The 18667-nt window shown below is 38.4% G+C and overlaps 1 protein-coding gene across 20 annotated transcripts in view; it reads left to right on the top strand.

Moving 5' to 3' along the window:
* The window catches only part of MLIP (muscular LMNA interacting protein), a 296706-nt gene that overhangs the window by 3407 nt on the left and 274632 nt on the right, over positions 1-18667 (top strand). For 3 of the 20 annotated variants that reach the window (XM_082414313.1, XM_082414316.1, XM_082414305.1), the window contains exon 1: positions 3708-5626. The exons of 1 other annotated variant lie outside the window; for it this stretch is intronic. In XM_082414313.1, coding sequence (XP_082270439.1) covers positions 5564-5626 — 63 coding nt within the window. In that variant the 5' untranslated portion in view covers positions 3708-5563. Of the gene's footprint in view, positions 1-3703; positions 5627-18667 lie in introns of those variants that run through there. 16 more of the 20 variants (XM_082414295.1, XM_082414306.1, XM_082414307.1 and 13 more) reach the window with 12 other exon arrangements.

Consider the following 18667-nt stretch of genomic DNA (forward strand, 5'->3'; position numbering starts at 1 on the left):
CTCAGGTAGGGATGCTGGGAAAACCAGGAAATTCTGGGGACCAGTCTCTGTGTTTTGTTTTTCACTGTCACCCCTCCCCCTCATCCCACTGGACCATTAAACAGAGCCTCCTAGAGACATAGGCATACATTTTGAACCAAAAACAACACCAATAGGTCCAAAGTTAGCTGTTTGAGTGAGATAAGTTCTCAGCACTGGGTCTAGTTGGAATTGCATTTGGTGTTTGAGTGCCACAGGAAACAACCCCGGGGTGGGACGCGGGGAGTTCTTGGGACAGGATATGGAACCTGGAGACGTGCTGAGTGCAGTGTCCTGGATCACTACTAAATGGGTGTGGGGTTACATGGGCTTCTGACTTGGCTGTGGAGAGCACGTAGGACCCATGTCTGGGAAAGGCTGTGTAGAATGATAAGAAACCCATATAAAAGGTGTTCCTTGTCTCAGAAGAGGATCCTATCTTAATAAAAAGATATTTATCCTTGGTGCATACAATGAGGAAGATCTTCAGTTGTCTACACCATGCTCTGCAGACTTGTCATTCTTTTAAAAAGAAGACAGCATTTGTTTTTCATGTCTCATGGGTGTCTACCTGCCTTGTGACTTTCAGCAGCAGAACAATTATCTGTGCTTTTGTTGTGGAGATGAAAGATTCTTTAAATGGCAGGTGTGGGGAAGTTACCACTATTAAACAAAACAAAACAAAACTGTATTTAACTCTTGGATCCAGTAGATGAACAAGTCATTTTAATAGCTGCAAACTCTACTTTCCCCCAGTTTTTGAATATGAGCACAAAACCTGAGCAGCTGAGATTTCCCCAGCCCCACAAGGCATATGGTGACGATGCAAAGGAATGGAGTGAGGTGGCAGTGTCTTGAAGCAAATATCATTTGCTGAGGGTTATTTGTTTCACTTTTGAATGAAATTCTTGCTGGCCTACTGTAGAGTAGATTTTAATTTCCTGTTTGGAGTGACCCGTTGCTCATATTATATTCCTGGGGAAAAATCATAAATTCCCATCTTAGAAAGGAATTATAGATCTTCCTCTGTTTTTTGTTTTTTAAAATAATACCTTCATTGAACTATAAGTCACATACCATAACATTCATTCTTTCAAAATATACATACAATTCAGTGCTTTTTAGCATACTCAGAGTTATGTAGTCATCATCATTATCTAATTTCAGAATATTTTCATCACCCTCAGAAAACCCACCCCTACCCACCAGCAGTCGCTCCACAGTCTGCTTTTTCCCCTCAACCCCTGGCAACCATTATCTATTTCTATGGATTTTCCTATTCTGGACGTTTCATATAAATGAATCGTAATATGTGACTTTTTGTGACTAGCTTCTTTCACTTCAAGGTTCATCCACATTGCTGCATGTATCAATACTTCATTCCTTTTTATTGCTGAGTAATACGCTTCTGTAGGATATATCCCCTTTCATGTGTTGATAGACATTTATGTTTTCACTTTTTGACTATTATGAATAACGCTATCATGAACATTTGTTTACAAGATTTTGTATGAACATATACAAAACTTCTAGGTATATACCTAGACGTAGAATTTCTGGATAATATCGTAACTCTGTATATAAGGTTTTGAGGGACTCCCACACTGTTTTCTAATGTGATTGTTCCACTTTATAACCACCAGCAATGTACAAGGATTTCGTTTACCCACATCCTTGCCAATGCTTCTTACTGTATGTTTTGATTTTAGCCATCCTAGTGGGTGCGAAATGCTGTCTCATTGTGGTTTTGATTTGGGTTCCTTAATCACAATTTTGTTGAACAGCTTTTCATGTGCTTGTTGGCCATTTATTTGTCTTCTTTGGAGAAATGTCTATTCAAATCCTTTGCCCATTTCAAAAACTGAGTTTATTTGTCTTTTTTTATTGTTGAGTTGTAAGAGTTCTTTATGTATTCTGGATACAAGGCTCTTATCAGATAAATGATTTGCAAATATTTTCTCCCATTCTCTCTGTTAATTTTTTTGCCACATTTGTTAGGACTTTGATACTATCTTTGAAGTGAACTTTTTTTCCTAGATAAACTTCATGAAGCCGGGGGAAATAATGGCATGCACTTTCACCCAGAACCTGCTTGATGGCAGGCACTGTGTGAAGTTCTTTGCACCGGTTACCACATTTTAATTTTTGTCATAACATTAAGAGGTTGATATCATTCCTTTATTAAAGGGAGAGGGCACTGAAACTCTGAGAATTAATTTGCTCAAAGTGACCCAACTAGAAAGTGGCAGAATCTGCAAATAAATTCAATTCTTCCTGCTTCCTGAGTCTATTTATTTCTCCTTTACTCTAATGGTTAGTGTTTTGAGTAAGATAAGTGAGCAATCCATATTGTATTCATCTATAGTATGATTTGCGTTGGATAAACATGCATTTTATTCCTGTGTTTCCTACCAAAAGTCTTTTAAATAATAGTGCATTAAATATCTTGTCACTTCCATTTGATACATTTCCCTCGTCTCCCCCTCCTTCCCTTCCTCCCTCTTTCCTTCTTTGTTTTTTCCTTTCCTTCCTCTCTCTCCTGCCCTCTTTCCTTTACAAGTCCTTTATTTAATCCTTATTATGTTCTAAGTGCCTGGATAAAGTGGTGAATAAAGTACCCTCTGGTGCTTATACAGTAGTAGGAGAGAAGAACAGCAAATAAATATTAGATATGTATAAACTTCAAATATCATGTGAAATAATAGACCGCCAGAGGTGATAAGAGCTATGAAGGAGAAAACAGCAAATGAGTGGACAGAGGGTTACTGGGGAAGCTCTGGATGAAGGGAGAATGGAGCCACGTGACTCTGGAGAGAGGGCTCTCCGGTCAGGGGCAGGAGACGTGTTTGTCGTGATTGATGAACAGGAAGGAGACCCATGTAGCTCATCTCTTCTGTTGGACCAGCAAGTGGACAAGGGCTGGCTTTTGCATGGGCATGATCTTACCTAAGAAAGCTCCTGTCCCTAAAACATATGTAAAATATATTTAAGCATATCTCTGTATACGGATGGAGTAAGTGGTCCTCACCATACAGTGCTGGGGCTACAGACCCACTTGCCCTGTTGTGCCTGGGATGAGATTACTTGTTCAGAGGTGCTGAAGTGCCCAGTGGGTAGGTGCTTGGGCCAGGGGGCTTGAGTGCCAGCTATTGGCTATGTAACTGTGTCTTATTTTATCAGCTATAAAGTGGGTGCATTAATTTGCTAGCACTGCTAGTCTGTTAAGTCACAGACTGTGTGACTTAAAGAACAAAGATATATTTCCTCACAGTTCTGGAAGCTAGAAGTCCAAGATCAAGGTGTCGGCAGGGTTGGTTTCTTCTGGGGCTCTCTCCTTGGCTTGGAGATGACCATCTTCTCCCTGTGTCCTCACATGGTCTTCCCTCTGTGTGTATCTTTGTCCTAATCTCCTCTTCTTACAGGGACACCAGTCATATTGGATTAGGCCCCCACCCTTATGACTTCATCTTAAATTAATTACCTCTGTAAAGACCCTATCTCTAAATATAATCTTATTCTGAGAGACTGGGGGTTAGGACTTCCACGTATGAATTTTGGGGGAACACAATTCAGCTCATAACAACTGAGAAAATAGTAGTATCTACCTAGGAGTGTTTAACAAACACGAGAAAGAAGTAGGCAGAATAGTATCTACCTTCTAGAAGTGGTTTGGAGAATTAATTGAGGTAATATATGGAAAGTCTTAAAGCCGCTCCTGGCACATGGTGAGTGCTATGGGACTGTGCTATGTAAGAGTGCTATTATATCTTATTTATATCCAGTCACGTTTACATTGTGAGTTTTTTGGGGAAGAAAAGTAGAGATTGTGTCTTTTCACTTTATTATTGTTTTTATTCATTATTTAAAAAATATCTGCCTACATCTAGGGTAATCTTCACCCATTATGTATACTCAGTACATGTTTGTTGAATTAAACTTTCCATCCCTCCCACTGGCACTGGCATGTCCCTGTCATTATACCTGTTATCTTCTCCTTCTCCAACCAGCTCTGCATCCTACCATCCCCCTACTCCCAACTGGATCCTGAATTTCACCTTCCGGCATTACACCAGCAATAACTGTTTCCTTTTGCAGCCATAGCATGCCTTTTTTTTTTTCCTAGAGAGATTTTGGAAGTTCCCTTCACATAAAATTTCAACTCTTGCCTTGATTTTGACATATACCAATCTTGCCTGCTATTCAGCCTATAAGACTTCATTGCAAATGTATTAGGACAACATGTGTGATTCCCTTTCTGGAACTCAGAGGTGAGCCAAAGAGGGAAGCCCCTTTGGCCCATAAGTCTGATAGACCATTTCTGAATTCTCATCTTGAAGCAGGGTTAGCTAGGTTTATTTCTACTAAATGTTTCACTTCTGGAATCCTCAGCCCTTCCATCCTGATGCAGAATAAGCTCTAGAGCAACCCTGCCTGGCAATAGAGAACCAGCTGTAATCACGCTAAAGGACAGAGCCTCATAACTCATTTCCTAAAATGTTTCCTAAAAGTGGAGGAAAAACCGATAGGAAATTTAAGTTACGATCACAAACAGTTGTGAAAACGATGTTTGAAAAGGCTGAGAGACTAGGCCACTGTAGAGATCAGTCTTAGCTTACTCTGAAAGCCATTTTTATTTTTTATTGCCATTCGCATATGTAGTTTGCTGCAAAACAACAACAACAACAACAACAAAACCCGGAGAGTTAATTACCATGATGCCACACAGTTAATTTTCTTTCAAGCATGTAACAATTTCAAAAGAATTCTGAGAACATTTTTTCCATTGGAAAAATAAATTTCATCTTCTCTGTCATAACTTTATTCCCAGTAGAAAAGCCAGGATAATGAAGAAAAAAAAATCAGTTTTGTGAAGGAAAACACTTTCCTTTCATGAAGTTTCTAAATATCATTTGCCCACTTTTCATGGAATAAAACTGACACCCATTGAATATGTGTGTTGTGTGTCTGAATAGTTTTAATTAGTTTTCCTTTGCACTTCCCTTTAAGTGACTTTTTAAAGTTTTGAGCTACAAAATAATGCATAAATGTCTAGACTACCGGGACCCAAATTGGAATTTGGAAGAATGGGACTGGCTGATTCATATTTGCTATATGACCATCACATTTGTCCTTTTAAAATTGATTTATTAGGCCCATATTCTAGAGTATATTTTATTGTGCTGCAATGGCTACTAATGAAATCTTTGTTAGTGGCTTTTTGTCACAGACGTCTTTCTTGACTCAGGTAACCTAACGTGTTGGGATAGCCTCCTGTTGGAGAGTTTGCTTTTATATCAAGTGACATTTATCATTATCTAAGGCCAGCTGCCTGACTTCTCTTCAGTGCTCTGTTTATGGGGTTTGAACATCTATAAATGGAAACACTAGCTAACCAGAAATTATCGCCAGGGCTTTCTGATAGTGTCCTGGGCTCTCACAAGTTGGAATGTCCTGCAATATCTAACACGTAAGCACGTCACATCGTTTTCTAGACAGAATCGGAATCTCACTTTTTCTGTCTCTCTCTCTCTCATTCTCTTTCAACATGGAATTTGAAAAGCATGAAAAAGGAAGCTTATTAAACCAGAATTTAGAGGAGAAACTGACGGTAAGACTGGTGAGATTTCGCAAACACAGCTTTATGATGTGACTGACGGAGTAAAAATCAGCTGTCATAGTTTGGAAAAGTTGTACCAGGCAGCCTATGTTTCCATGTTTTTCTGGTCAACAACCTTGAAATGAATGAGTTTCAAGGGCTTTACTGAAAACAATGTAATAAAATTATTAATGCGTTGTCATTACCAGAATGTGGGCAAATTTGATTTAGTTAATGATGTGGTTTATCTCCATTTTTAAAACCAGAATCCACTTATTTTGAGCCCTTGTTGTGATTGTCTCAATACTGGGAGATTATTGTCTTTACTGATAAGAGGTTTAACGAATGTTCAAAGCCCAGTTTCTCTCAGAGATACCAGAAATATGTGTCAGGAGAAATATAAGAATTATGGACTGTTTTAATGTTTTATGGAATAAGTTAATGATCTTCTGGTGTAAGGATGAAGTTTACTCTTCAAAAAGTTTTTAGTTTTAGGCTATAAAAGTTGTAAAAGTAGCTTTACCTTGATGTTAAGAAATTCAATGTCAATGAACATAGTGGTCACTTCTATTTGCTCAAACATAAAATATAGTGTAACCTGGAGTAGAATGTATTGTTCATGGTCCACCTGATGAGTATAGGAGGCTAATTGTGTTTGTAAAGTTACTGTGGCTTCAGAGTTAATGTTAGAACAGGGCCGGCTAATTTTAAAAGCAGTGCAAGTAGCAAAAAGTAAATCCATATTGAGTTTAAGACCGTGGCTTCTTAAACTCGTGAGACTGCATTGTTCTGGATTTCTGACGTTCAGATGTATGCACTAGTAGTGATATTCTTGAAAGATAGAAAGAAGAACCATACTGGGTTGAAAACTCTTAAGGTGTATTAGAATTTCAAGGTCTTGAAGAAATACATTGGATAAAATACAACCTTTTCTTAAAGAATTCGGGTCATTTTGAATATCGACTGTGGACCTCTATTCTAGGTGGTTGTTTAAACATGTCACGGCCAAGGACTACTTTGCTTTTTGACTGTTTTGAAAAGCCATGTATTATTGAAGAACTAACCAGGGGTTTTGAGTCAGAAAGATCTGGTGCGAATTCTCAATCCATAACTTCTAAATGTAGGACAATGGGATTTTGTTTAAGCTTTTTGAGTCTCAGTTAACTTACCTGTTGATGGGGAGCAGTAATACCTAATTTGAAGGCTGTCATGAGCATTAAAAACTATAATGTATGTGAAGTCCCTCGGCTGAGACTGATGTTTTCAAACTGTTTCTGGCCTGACTTACTTAGCAAGTACATACCCAGGGTTTGTTTATATAGAAAGAGAAAGCTGAAATGCGTTTCAAAGTAAAGGGAAAACTCAGATATGTTAACCATAATGGCTTAGTGGTTATAAAACCTTGATGGAACCAGATAGAGGGTAAATAAAACACAAATAAGAGTTGCTATGAATTAGTGTGAAATTTGACCCAGAGCTCCCTGGCAATCTCTTACAGGAAGTTTTGCAAATAAACATAGTGGATATGGGGCGCATGAACAAAAGTGAAAATGATCTCTTGGTGTATAAAAATTTCACTGCCTGGGAGGTCACACATTCTTCATGCCGGACTCTACCTGGAACACAGCTATGAATCTAGAAGTGAGCTAAATCCTCTCCTTAGAGGGAGTAGCTGCCACAGAATTCATGGACTTTACTCTGGAGGGGAAGCCTAGGGCTGGCCTCTGATTAATTTCCAGAAGACTGGAGGAAAATCTGGGGCCAATCAAAAGGCACCAGAATATCCAATCTGTACTGAGCAGAAACTGTTCTCAGGGAGGGAGGGAACACAGTAAATAAAGTTCAGTACTTGGGGAAGTTACCTGTACAGATAAATAGATAAATAATAAGTAAATAATAAATAAGTAAAATTCAGGCAAGAAATTCTGACTGCTCTCTGAACTCTTTCTTTTAGACTATTAAATGCGTCAACAAAGAATTTCACTTACTTTGATCTTCAACCAAAATTTCTTAATGAAAAGGAACAATTCATGTATTAACATAGTAAAAATGGTCATGCACTTCAGGGCATTCTGACATCATAATGGTTTCTTTCTCTAAAAGATGATAAGAACAAATAGATCTCACACATAAGTCTAATAATTTCTATCACATTAGTATAATATATCTCGAGACAATTCTATCTCCCAAGCAATAAATGTTCAGTAAGTATCACAAAAATAATGATAATGAGAAGGGTATTGCATCCAACTCATTTTATACTGATGCTTGGTAGAAGCAAATTAAGAAAGTTGTCAATTGCTGAATATCATCAATATTGCTTTTTTGAGTAAAAGTAACTCTCTGAGATTGAGAAAGAAATTTGTCATCTGACAGTTTTTTGACATTTTAAATTTGAGGGTGAAAGCCTTATCCGATGACATGCAGATTTCCTTAGGATCTCACAAAAAGCGTTCTTCTCAATTTTAGGAAAAGAGAATCCTGCCACTTTTAAATACAATGAAAGAGAAAAGACACTGAAGAAAAAACTATGGGTAAAATATAAAAACACAAAGTATACATTTAAAAATTCTGTGGTAATTCAGTGAAGGGTAGCACTTTAAGGTTATATTAGTTATCAATTCATAGGTTCATTAATATAAATAAAATTAATTATTTTCTAAGAAGAAATCTGTTAGCAAATAAAACACGGAACTGCTGTTTTGGTTATAATTCCTGTTGTTATTATCTGATGACAAGTTTGAGTTTTGTTTGGAGCATCTTCAGAGATGCAACCTAGTGTTTATTAGGTAGGATTGTCCTCAGAAAGAAACAAAAAAGAGGCTTTCAGATCAATACACATTCCTGAATGCCTAGTTGGAACAAGACAGGTACTAAGGACTGCAGCAGAACATGCATGATAAAGAAAGTCTTGGCCATCAAGGAGATTATTGTTTTGATTATTTTTTAGTAGATTATAAAAGAATAATGGTAAGTTTTAGTAGCTTAGACATATTCTAAGTGTACAAAACAAAAACATTCCAAATTCTTTTTTCTCACATAGACTTGGGACAGCAAGACTATAATTATGCATCAGAATGTCTTAACAATGGGAACAATTGTAAAGCATTTTATGCAGTAACATAGTTCATTTCATTATAAATGTCTACTGTTGAAGGAGGTCATGGGGAGGACATGACCTCTGGTTGACCCAAGAGCAGGACCCAGGCAGTGGAAGTCTCCTCACCCTTCCCCTGTCCTTAGAATGTGCTTTCTGCCCACAGTTCCCACAGTGGGAGCTGTTCCAAGGATGCAGCCTTGAGAGGAACGTGATGCTGAGACCAGCTGGGTGGTACCATCTGACTGAACCCAGTTACGACCTCTCTATAAACTCTTAAGATTCTGGCAAGCGATCCAGGGGATCCACTCCTCTTGCTGATGCCCGAGACAAGCCTGGTATATAAGTTCCCTGCTTATTAAACCTGCTACCCACCAATCTGGAGTGTCTTCCTCTTCTCCAGTCTCTCCTTGCCCTCCCTGCATGGGGACCAATTTCAAATTTCACCCAGCAAGCTCCCAAGGCTTCAAACCAACATCTATATATCTTTTTTCTAACTGTATCTAACTAGGGTCCCTGGTAACAGGTACTCAGTAGGTGCTGACATACCTGAAAAAAAAAGTGTATACTGCTGATGTTTTTGGTGACTTATCTAGAGATTATTTTCAGTATAGCTTGAGTGTTGTTTCTGATCTATACATAATTCCAGACAAGATAGCATCACATAATACAATAAGTGGTAAATTTAGGGTTGTAATTCTCTGGAGGTAAGGTACTGAATCTCTCTATCTTTATATCATAATTGATTGCCTTAAATCCTTAATAAACTAATTTTGGTGATGACCAAAATGAAGAGAAATGAAAACAAATGAATGAACAATGTGACATCTCCTTTTCTTTGACATTTGATTATTTATTTTGAAAACTTTCTTCCATTTCTTTACATTTGTAAGAGTGGATCAATGACTCTTGCTATGTTCTGGATTTTACTGAGAAAGTTGCCTTGGATGTCCATTGTGTCTGTTCATTTTGATGGTAGAGGATGTGAGTTAGTTTGTTCCCAAACCTTAACTCCCCTATGCTGCTGGCTCATTTGTTTTTATGGGTGGCACCATCATGGAGCTTGGTAGGCATTTGGGCATCTCTAAAAATGCTGCTGGTCTCTCGGGCATGTCTGTGGTGCCTACTATGCATTCTATACCCCTATTTGGCACCCCTGCCAAGATGGCCCATTCGTCATCAGTATATTTTGAATTCACTATTCCCTTTTCTCCAGAGAGGGCCAGAGCTCTGTAATAAGTTGACACCCAGCATACTCTGTGGAAATAATTATTTTCAAAAAACAGATGGGCGGTAATGAACACGATTTTACAGTAAATGCCTCAATAAGCATCCCTCGACTGGAAGGCAAACAGGAAACTCAGAACTAGGATTCTCTGAATTTCTGAGCTCAGTGTCACTTCTGAATTTTTAATAAGATCAGTTACATTGTTCCCATGACTTATGGGGATAAGAACTCTCTGAGAACTCAGTAAAGGGGATACAGGATTGATCAGTCTGTACCAGGTATTCAGGAGTTCATTGATTAAGACATACTCTCCAAAGAACTGAAACAGCCCTCAAGCATTATGAGTAGTAAGAAGAGTCTGGTTTCACCCTGGCTGAAGATGCATAGTTGCAAAGAGTAACCATGAATCCTGATTATTTGGCAGATCAAAGTGAAAAACTAAATAATGGCTCTTAAAGCACTCTTTCATAAGAAATAATCCCACTCTAACCTCTCTCTGTCCTCCTCTCCATAGAGTTAGTAACAAATGTTTAAAAATTCCTGAAGAATATGTAGGATGAAATAAAAAAAGGAGGGAAGAGACGAGATGCCATGTTGGTGGTGGATCACAGGAATGAATGGGAAATCCACTAAGCAGTGGGAATAGAGTCTTAATGGGCATCATTGCAGAATGAGGTGAGACCGGGAAAATGATGAGTTAGGGTAGGAGAGGGCATGCAGGTGTTCTGAGGACCATCCTACCATATCTATGAAAATCGGAACAGAGAACCTATGCCTCTGGGGATGTGTGTGTGTGTGTGTGTGTGTGTGTGTGTGTGTGTGTGTGTGATTGTATGGTGCTGAAGACTTCTTATTCCAAAGAAGAGACCTTCTTCCCTCTTCCTAAGTGCCATCTGGTGTGGTGAAAAGCATGTTGTATCTGAGTCTAGGACCAGTATTGGTGGGAAAGTTGTGTTTGTGTGGCTTTTGACAAATCACTTAACCTTTGGTGTCCTTATCTACAAGGTGAGAGGCTGGGTTGGATTTTCCAAGATTGCTACTCTATCTAAAACTTTATGAGTCTGTAGAAAAATACCCTTTGGCTGTATGCTGATGAAATCCTTGCCATACCAAACAATGCCTCTTTATACAAACATTGAAATAGGTTATATTTTTATGTCATCACTGACCGAATATAAAATGTAAAATAGAAGTCCTTGTGATTAGATTAAACCTTCCTTGCAGTAGGAAGTTCACAGTTCAGTACTCATGAATTGAATTGCATATATTTTCGATGTTTTCACTGAGAAATGAGAAATGACAAAGATTTGAGAAGATTTGAGGACTGAATCATGGAGGAAAATTATGGAATAGATGGAAAAAGAAGCATGTAAATGCCTCAATATTAATATCGAGATATTATCAAAATAAGGCATTCTATTTTCTTACGATATTACATAAAATAAAGTGGACACTTTATTTTCATCGGGAATAACAATTTAGAAAATATGAGCTCTGTGTTTTAAATGTTATTCTAAGATGGTTTGTTTAGGGCGTATTCATTCCCTTTTGTAGTTCTCGCTGCTCCCTGCAATGTGCCTGACACAGATAACTTGGTCCCTTTGCAACTCTAATTTTAGTCTCTTTTGCAACTCTAATTTTAGTCCCTTTTGCATCACTGAGGTTGGGGAAAAAGTAGATTGCACACGAATGGCAAAATCCTAGTCACCCTTATGATTTTTCTTTTCCCTTGAAGAAAAAAATGAGGGCTGTGCCTGTTAGAACCCAGGGCGGGGAGGTGAAGAGTAAAGTGAAACTGATGAGGATCCAGATTTATACCTTATGGTTCACACGAAGTTCTCGAAGCCATCCAGTCTTTTGAAAACCACTGCTAATTAAAGCAGTGTCTGCTGATAATGTAAGTCTGAGATGCACTGATTGAATGGATCTTTTGCTAGAGCTCTGTGTGATGGTGAGTAACAGAAGAGGGATGGATGGCAGGCTTTAACTGAGCTGTGATTTCACAGTGACATTTATAATATCCTGTACGTGTGGTGAGATAGTTTCTAGGTTCTCATTGTGGGAATTACAGTGACTTACCTAGCCAGTTCTGTTCTCAGTATGGCTCCCCCCAGGAAATGACAAACAGACTGCTGTATTAGTGATGGAATTATATTTGAGAGCCATGGGCTTTATTTTGCTATCTGATCTTCATGAAAATAAGGAGATGATTTTTAAAAATGGCAAGAGAATGTCTGTGGTTTAACTGCTGGTTTCTCTCTTTTATTTATAACCTAAGTTTTTCTCAAGGGTCCTTTCATCAATTTCCTTTTCAGTTAGTGGGCATTTCCTTGCATGGGTAGCTTCTGGGGAAGACATCACCGCAGATTGTTCTCCGAAACAAGCTGGATGTCAGGATGTAGCCATTCAGAGACCACTTCATGCTCTTAAATACTGACTTGGTGACATTTATTTTTGGAGCAGATGAGAGAGCCCGTAGGATTGCTTTCCCAAACCTGGTATAATTTCCTGGGATATCATGTCACCATGGAGAAGCTGAATGAGAAAATGTCAGCATGAATTAATAAGCTTATCACAGGGAGTGGGGAGCTCTTTTAGAAAGTGTGAAGGAAATATGGAAAATCAAGTGTTTCCATCTCTATTTTGTTTTTCCAGTGGAGCTCAGCTTTCAATCTGGGAATTCCTGTATGTTTTGTTGTTCTATTTGCTTCTCCTTATTTATTCATTCATTCATTCATCCAGCCTGGGAGTCCTCTGCATGTAGCTTGCCGACCTCGTGGCTGCCCGTACTCCTTTGCAGGGGGTGTGGAAGGAGAAGGGGGGGGTGGGTCTAAGAGACCGCCAATGAATTCTCTCCTTTGCAAATCTACTACAGTCATGCCCTGTGGAATTTGCCTTCCTTGACTCTTGTGCCTCCAGGGTTTGGAAAGGCATCTTTTAGGATCCCTTCCTGGCTGCAGCTCTGCTTCATAGAGCAATACACCTCCATCTCCTTTTTATCTTCTAGAAATTTACAATATGGTTTTTCATGCTGATTCCCCTCCCATGCCAGATCTCTTATTGTTGTGGGTTTATTCTTTTAAATTCCTTTCCTCTCCTTTTAATGAGGTGCAAGGAAGGATGTGAGGGAAACTCCTGGGTTCCATCAGTCATCTTGAACCAGAAGACCCTTGACTTATTTTTAAAGCTCTTCCTCAATGCTTTGTGTTGGAAAATCTTTTCAATAGGTCGGGAGTGTTGGAAACATCCTGATTCTTCATTGAGAGAGAGGCATTATGTAGAAGTGTTGTATAAGCTATGGTACATGGCATGCCAAGAAATATTCTGAGCATATAACTAAAAGAATTTTGCTGTTTCTAAAAGTTTGAAAATTGAAAATTAAGAAAGTTATAGTTTTAACCCTTCTTCTTTGTGCTGTAGTGATCGTGATGGTTAAATTCAGGGACTCTGTGGTGAGGACTCTTGTGTGTTCAACCTATGTCAACCTATGTCAGCTTCAGTTTCCTTATCTGTAAAATGGGATGTGACTTGCCTCCCAGGGCTGTTATATGGACTGGAAATAAGGAAATTTTGGAAAAGCACTTGCACATAAGAAGCCTTCAATACACGGGAGCCATTAGACAAATGAGAATCGCAGTGGGGTATAACTTACTTCTTGCATCTGGAGAAGAAACCCTGGACTTGTGCTTGGCATTTGTCCTCTGCAGAGGGAATGTGATTTCAAACCAGAGGCAATGCTGAGGAAGTGTGCCATCATCAAAACTCTAAGTTTTAATTTTGTCTGTCCTGGAAGGATGACAAAGTTTCAAAAGTAAGAGCATTTTAAAAACCTGGCGCCCATTCTGAAACACATTATGGTTTTGTCTCAGCAGAGAATAATTACATTACATTAATGTAAGTACTATGTAGGGATAGAACAAATGGCTAAATTGTGAGGTGCAAATAATTAGGACGTACCTAATACAATTAATAAAAAATATACCAATGACTGCTAGACTTATCAAGGTGGGATGTTTGTAGGAGGGGAAGAATAGAGGTAAATAGGAAGGCATCCTAGTGCGTGTGTGTGTAGAATGTTTTAAAGAAGAACAGAAATATGGTTAACAGTGCTGTTTGGTTGAAAAAAGTTTTAAATCCAGAAACTATTTATTCTGTTCAGGAGATCATAATTTATGTCTCTCACCTTCATCTGGCATTTTTCTTCCTTGTACATAATGTATTTTCCTGGGAAAGCAACACCACCAATGGTTCATTTATTTTTTTATTTAAGAATTTTTCTATAAAACATATAGTTCCTATACTACAAGTAGGACTTATACTGGTACAACTTTTCTGGAACATAAAATGTATCAAGGCTTTAAGCGCTTATGTAGCTACTGGCCAGGTAATTTTACTCTAGGAATTTTTTGAAGCAAAGAAATATACAAATATTATTTATAAGAATGTTTATTACAATGTTGTTTTATAAAAGTGAAAATAATGGACACAGTAGGGAAATTAGTTACTAATCTATGATAACATCATATGAGGAAATTTAAGGGCAGTGGTATAGTGGACAATATACTCCATCTCTTCACTACAAAAATTCAGATATTATACAGTGTGGAATGAACGAGTCTTTTATGGACCCTCCACATTGGCAGGACATTAACATGCAATCAGTGAATATATTTGTGTAGCACATCTCTTAATAGTCTAAAAAAGACAACAATACTGTGTATTGAACTATATTTTTCAGTTTTACTGAAATTTCAAATAGCTCAGAGTGATTTTTTTTAATAACCTCACATTTTAATGATCCTGCTGAACTGATGAGATTGAATCAGAGAAGAACGCAAGGTAAACTGATATTTGGTGTACTATTCTTCACCTGAAAGCGGATTTGTAGACATCTGGAGAGCTTTCATCTTTTGATCAAACAGCCTTGGGCCACCAGCAGACTGCAAACCCCTCAAGGTCAGGAACTTGATTTTCCTGGCATCAAGGGCTGTACCTGATGTGTACTCAATAAACCTCAGTTCAACTGCACAGGTGTGACTTTTACGTGTGTCTGTGTGTGGGTGTGCAATGCACTTTGACTTCATAAGTAGCAGGGATCACAGACTAAGCCTACACTGAATTCATCCTAAGATTCAGCCATGTCTGGAGAGCTGGTAGCTTGGCACTTTCAAAGGACTGTTTTTAAGAGACACTGAAAAGCCTCCCAGTGAAAGACTTATCCCCAAGCCCTCGGGGAAAAGACAGATGAGATTCTTATGGTTTTGTTCATAGAAAATGAGGGACCCTGAGTATGGCAGGTGGCCTCCCCTTCTGGTTGACTTCTAACTCAACCTCAGCAGTTTTGCTTGTGAGTAAAAATGGACAGAGTTGTCTTCCATGAAGTCTTTGAGCAGCGTAGAAAGCACTAAATGCCAGTGTGCTTGGTGCTGGCAGCTTCAGCAAAGGCGTCAGCATCCTCAACGCAGAGCCCTGGACACCTTGGTGTGTCCGTTGGCAGGCAGTGATGGCATTGGTGGCAGAATTGTAGATTTTGGCACTGGCGACAGCATTGCCAGAGTGTGACAATAGGCCAGCATGTGACAGGAGGAAAGCGGCAGACTCCAAATGTGAGCTAAAGCACTAGTTCGTTGGAGCAATGAAAGAATGACAAAGGCATGGAACTTTCTCAGAGTGGGTAGAAATATAGCCACAGTGATACGATTTTTAATACCATTTAAAATAATTAATTGGACTTCATTTTTGCTCCAAGAACAGGTTGTGTTTACAATTCCCTTGTGAAAATTAAGTACTATGAAAAATGGCGATTAATTAGATATTTTCAGATACCAGGAACCTCTACCACTGGCAGTTATGTTTAATGAGATGCTTAAGATGTCAATAAAATCTGCACTATCCTTTGAGGATTACTATGTTTATTTTTGAGGAGTTTATATGTTGCTAAGATTCATTTTCTCTTTCTACCAAATACCAGTGCTGCGAGGTAGATTATCTCTAACATACTCTGCAGTATAAATTGTAGACTCTGGATGAAGTACAGCATATCTATTCTGGAGATATCTGGAATTCTTGTGCATTTGGCTTTGGCTTGTTTTTATAATACTTGAGATGTAAAACGGATCGTTTTTGGTTTCCCATGTAGTTAAAGTCCTAAGTAAAATTTTAGGATGATACTTACCCCTCGCCTTCACTTCCTGCCCCCCCCTTTCCCTTCTCCCCTTCTCCCTCTCCTCCACTCCTCCTCTTCTTCTTTGGCTCCTCTCCCCTTCTTCCACCTCCCCCTTGTCACTGTTCTCCTCATCCTGTCCTCCTACTTCTCCTCGTCCTCCTCCTTTCCACCTTCTTCTTCTTCGTTTTTGGATGTCCAAATGTTTCAGCACCATTTATTGGAAAGGCATATACACTCTAATTATCAACAATAGAAAGAATCCCATGTATTATAGATTCTCTTTATCACCAGGGAAACATTTCATCATCTCAACAACAGCCACCCATACTACTAATACTTACATATTTTTGCTATGACCTAGGCATCACTGTTTTTACATATATATATATATATACACACACACACACACACACACACATATGATGTATAGCTCTACACAATAACCCCCAAAGTTGATATTATTTCTGTTCTAGTTTTATGTATGGGGAGACCAAGGTAAGAGAAATTAGTTACACAGTTAGTAAATGGTAGAGCTCATTTCAAACCCAGGCTGTCTCCAAGTCCATGCACTTAACCACCATATCATGTTGCCTCTAAACTCAATTTTCTTTATGGTCAAATTTACACAGGAATACATTTTGGGATAAATTTATGTAACAACTTATCTGCTTTCTAATTAGTGTTTGGGTCCAAATAACAATTAATGCTCCTATAGGAACACTAAGAATGATGGACTGAAACATTAGTTTAATTAAAGATTCAGATGGACATGATTACTGTTTTAGAAAGATTATAGGAAATATTTTCTGAATGAGGCATTTGCAATATTTTGCAAGTCTGAAGTTTATAAGAACTTACTTTGAGATATCCTTCTACCTGAAACTTCATAACTTTAAAGAATGACAAGATAGTTTCAGGCAAACTTTTCTCATTTTTATGACCAACCATTTTAATTTCCTCTATGGTACTATTGGTATTTATTTGTAAGTATCAGAGTTCTTTATGTGATGGACAGATTTTTTTATTCTTACTTGATCGGGTGACCATGTGATTTATTATTCAAACAGGGATCCTTTTGAGAGTAAAAGGGGGCCCTATTAATAATTACTTCATGACCACAGGCACTAACCAGGACTGTCCCAGATGAGCCAGGGCACATGGGCAGCTGATATTTAACTTACTCATACATGGAGACCAGGGAATCAATGATTTCAGGGGTCAGGGATGGCTTCTAGACTCTTGAAAAGTTGAAAGTATTCTCTAACAGATAAATGTCATTTGCTTCTGTTCTTAACAAAAGGACAACTTGAATCCACTTACTGACATTCTTTTTAAGAGCTTGAACTTAGCTTTCCTTTTTGTGTATCAGGTTATCTTGTGTGACAGAGATAGAAACGGTCTTTTATGTCATTGCTTCAGGGCTACAGAGTTAGTGGTGCAGCCATTGCCCTTGACCGTGAAGAGAGAGGGAGAGCTCAGCCTAATTTTCCTAAATGTTGGTTAATTTCACTTGTGAAATGAGAAGAATCCAGTAAGAGAAAGAGAAGGGCCATAAACAAATAGCTGCAGTTTTATCAATTTCCCAGTGGATAGAATATTATATCACTTTATTCAAAGGTGTGGAAGCATTTTGTTCAAAGGTGTAAATAGTATTCTTTTTTTTTCCCCCAGCATCACAAATCTTGTCATGATGTTACTAGGGAACATTAAATGTTGCTCTTTTCCTTGGCCTCTTGTTCTCTGAGTGAAGCCGAGTGTAATTGCGGAAAGAATGAGGAAAGCTTGACCATCAATTTAAGCATGGTTGGGACAAGTCACTTAACTTCCCTGGGTCTCAATTTCCTTATTGGTAAAAAGAAAAATATTAAACTGGATCATTTGCGGTTCCTCCTAGTTTTAATTTATGTGATTCTATGACCTCCTGGGAGGGTAGAGCTTAGATTCTTGAAAGTTCTGATGGACATAACATGCCTAGATTTCATGCCTCACCTACAGAAAGGGGAAAATCCAAATCCTTCTGGGGTTTTTACCACAGGGAATGACACTTGTACAAGTATACTTAATTGTTGAAGTTGAACCTTTAAAAGCATAGGTCTGTATACAGTAAGAGAGCCATGTTATGAGGTTCCCACGCTGCAGTTAATAAGAACGGGCAATGTAGAAGAAGTATTTGGCAAAGATTAAGACATTTGCAAAAAAGGAACAGTTTATTGGTTTACAAAAAATACCAGTTTCTCTCTCAGAATATTTGAGTTGGCTTAGCCCAGTGTACTTAGGGACAAAGGGATACTATACATGGCGGTGAAGAGCCCTGGTTTGGCGGTCACACTGGCGTAATTCCTGGCTCCCACGGTTCACTGTGTCACGTGGGGCATTTAACCTTGTCAAGTGTATTAACTTGTAACCAAGTTTATTAACTTCTTTAAATGTCAGGCTCCTTGTCTGTGAAGGGAAGATAATAATAGCGCTCATAACAAAGGATTATTGTTAGAAATAACACATGTAAAAATCTTGATACTTATTTCCCTGTAATTCCAGCCAGTCGCTGAAGTTTTAATGGGA

The sequence above is a fragment of the Balaenoptera physalus genome (genome assembly GCF_965194825.1).
Source record: "Balaenoptera physalus genome assembly, chromosome: 11".
Lineage (NCBI taxonomy): Eukaryota > Metazoa > Chordata > Mammalia > Artiodactyla > Balaenopteridae > Balaenoptera > Balaenoptera physalus.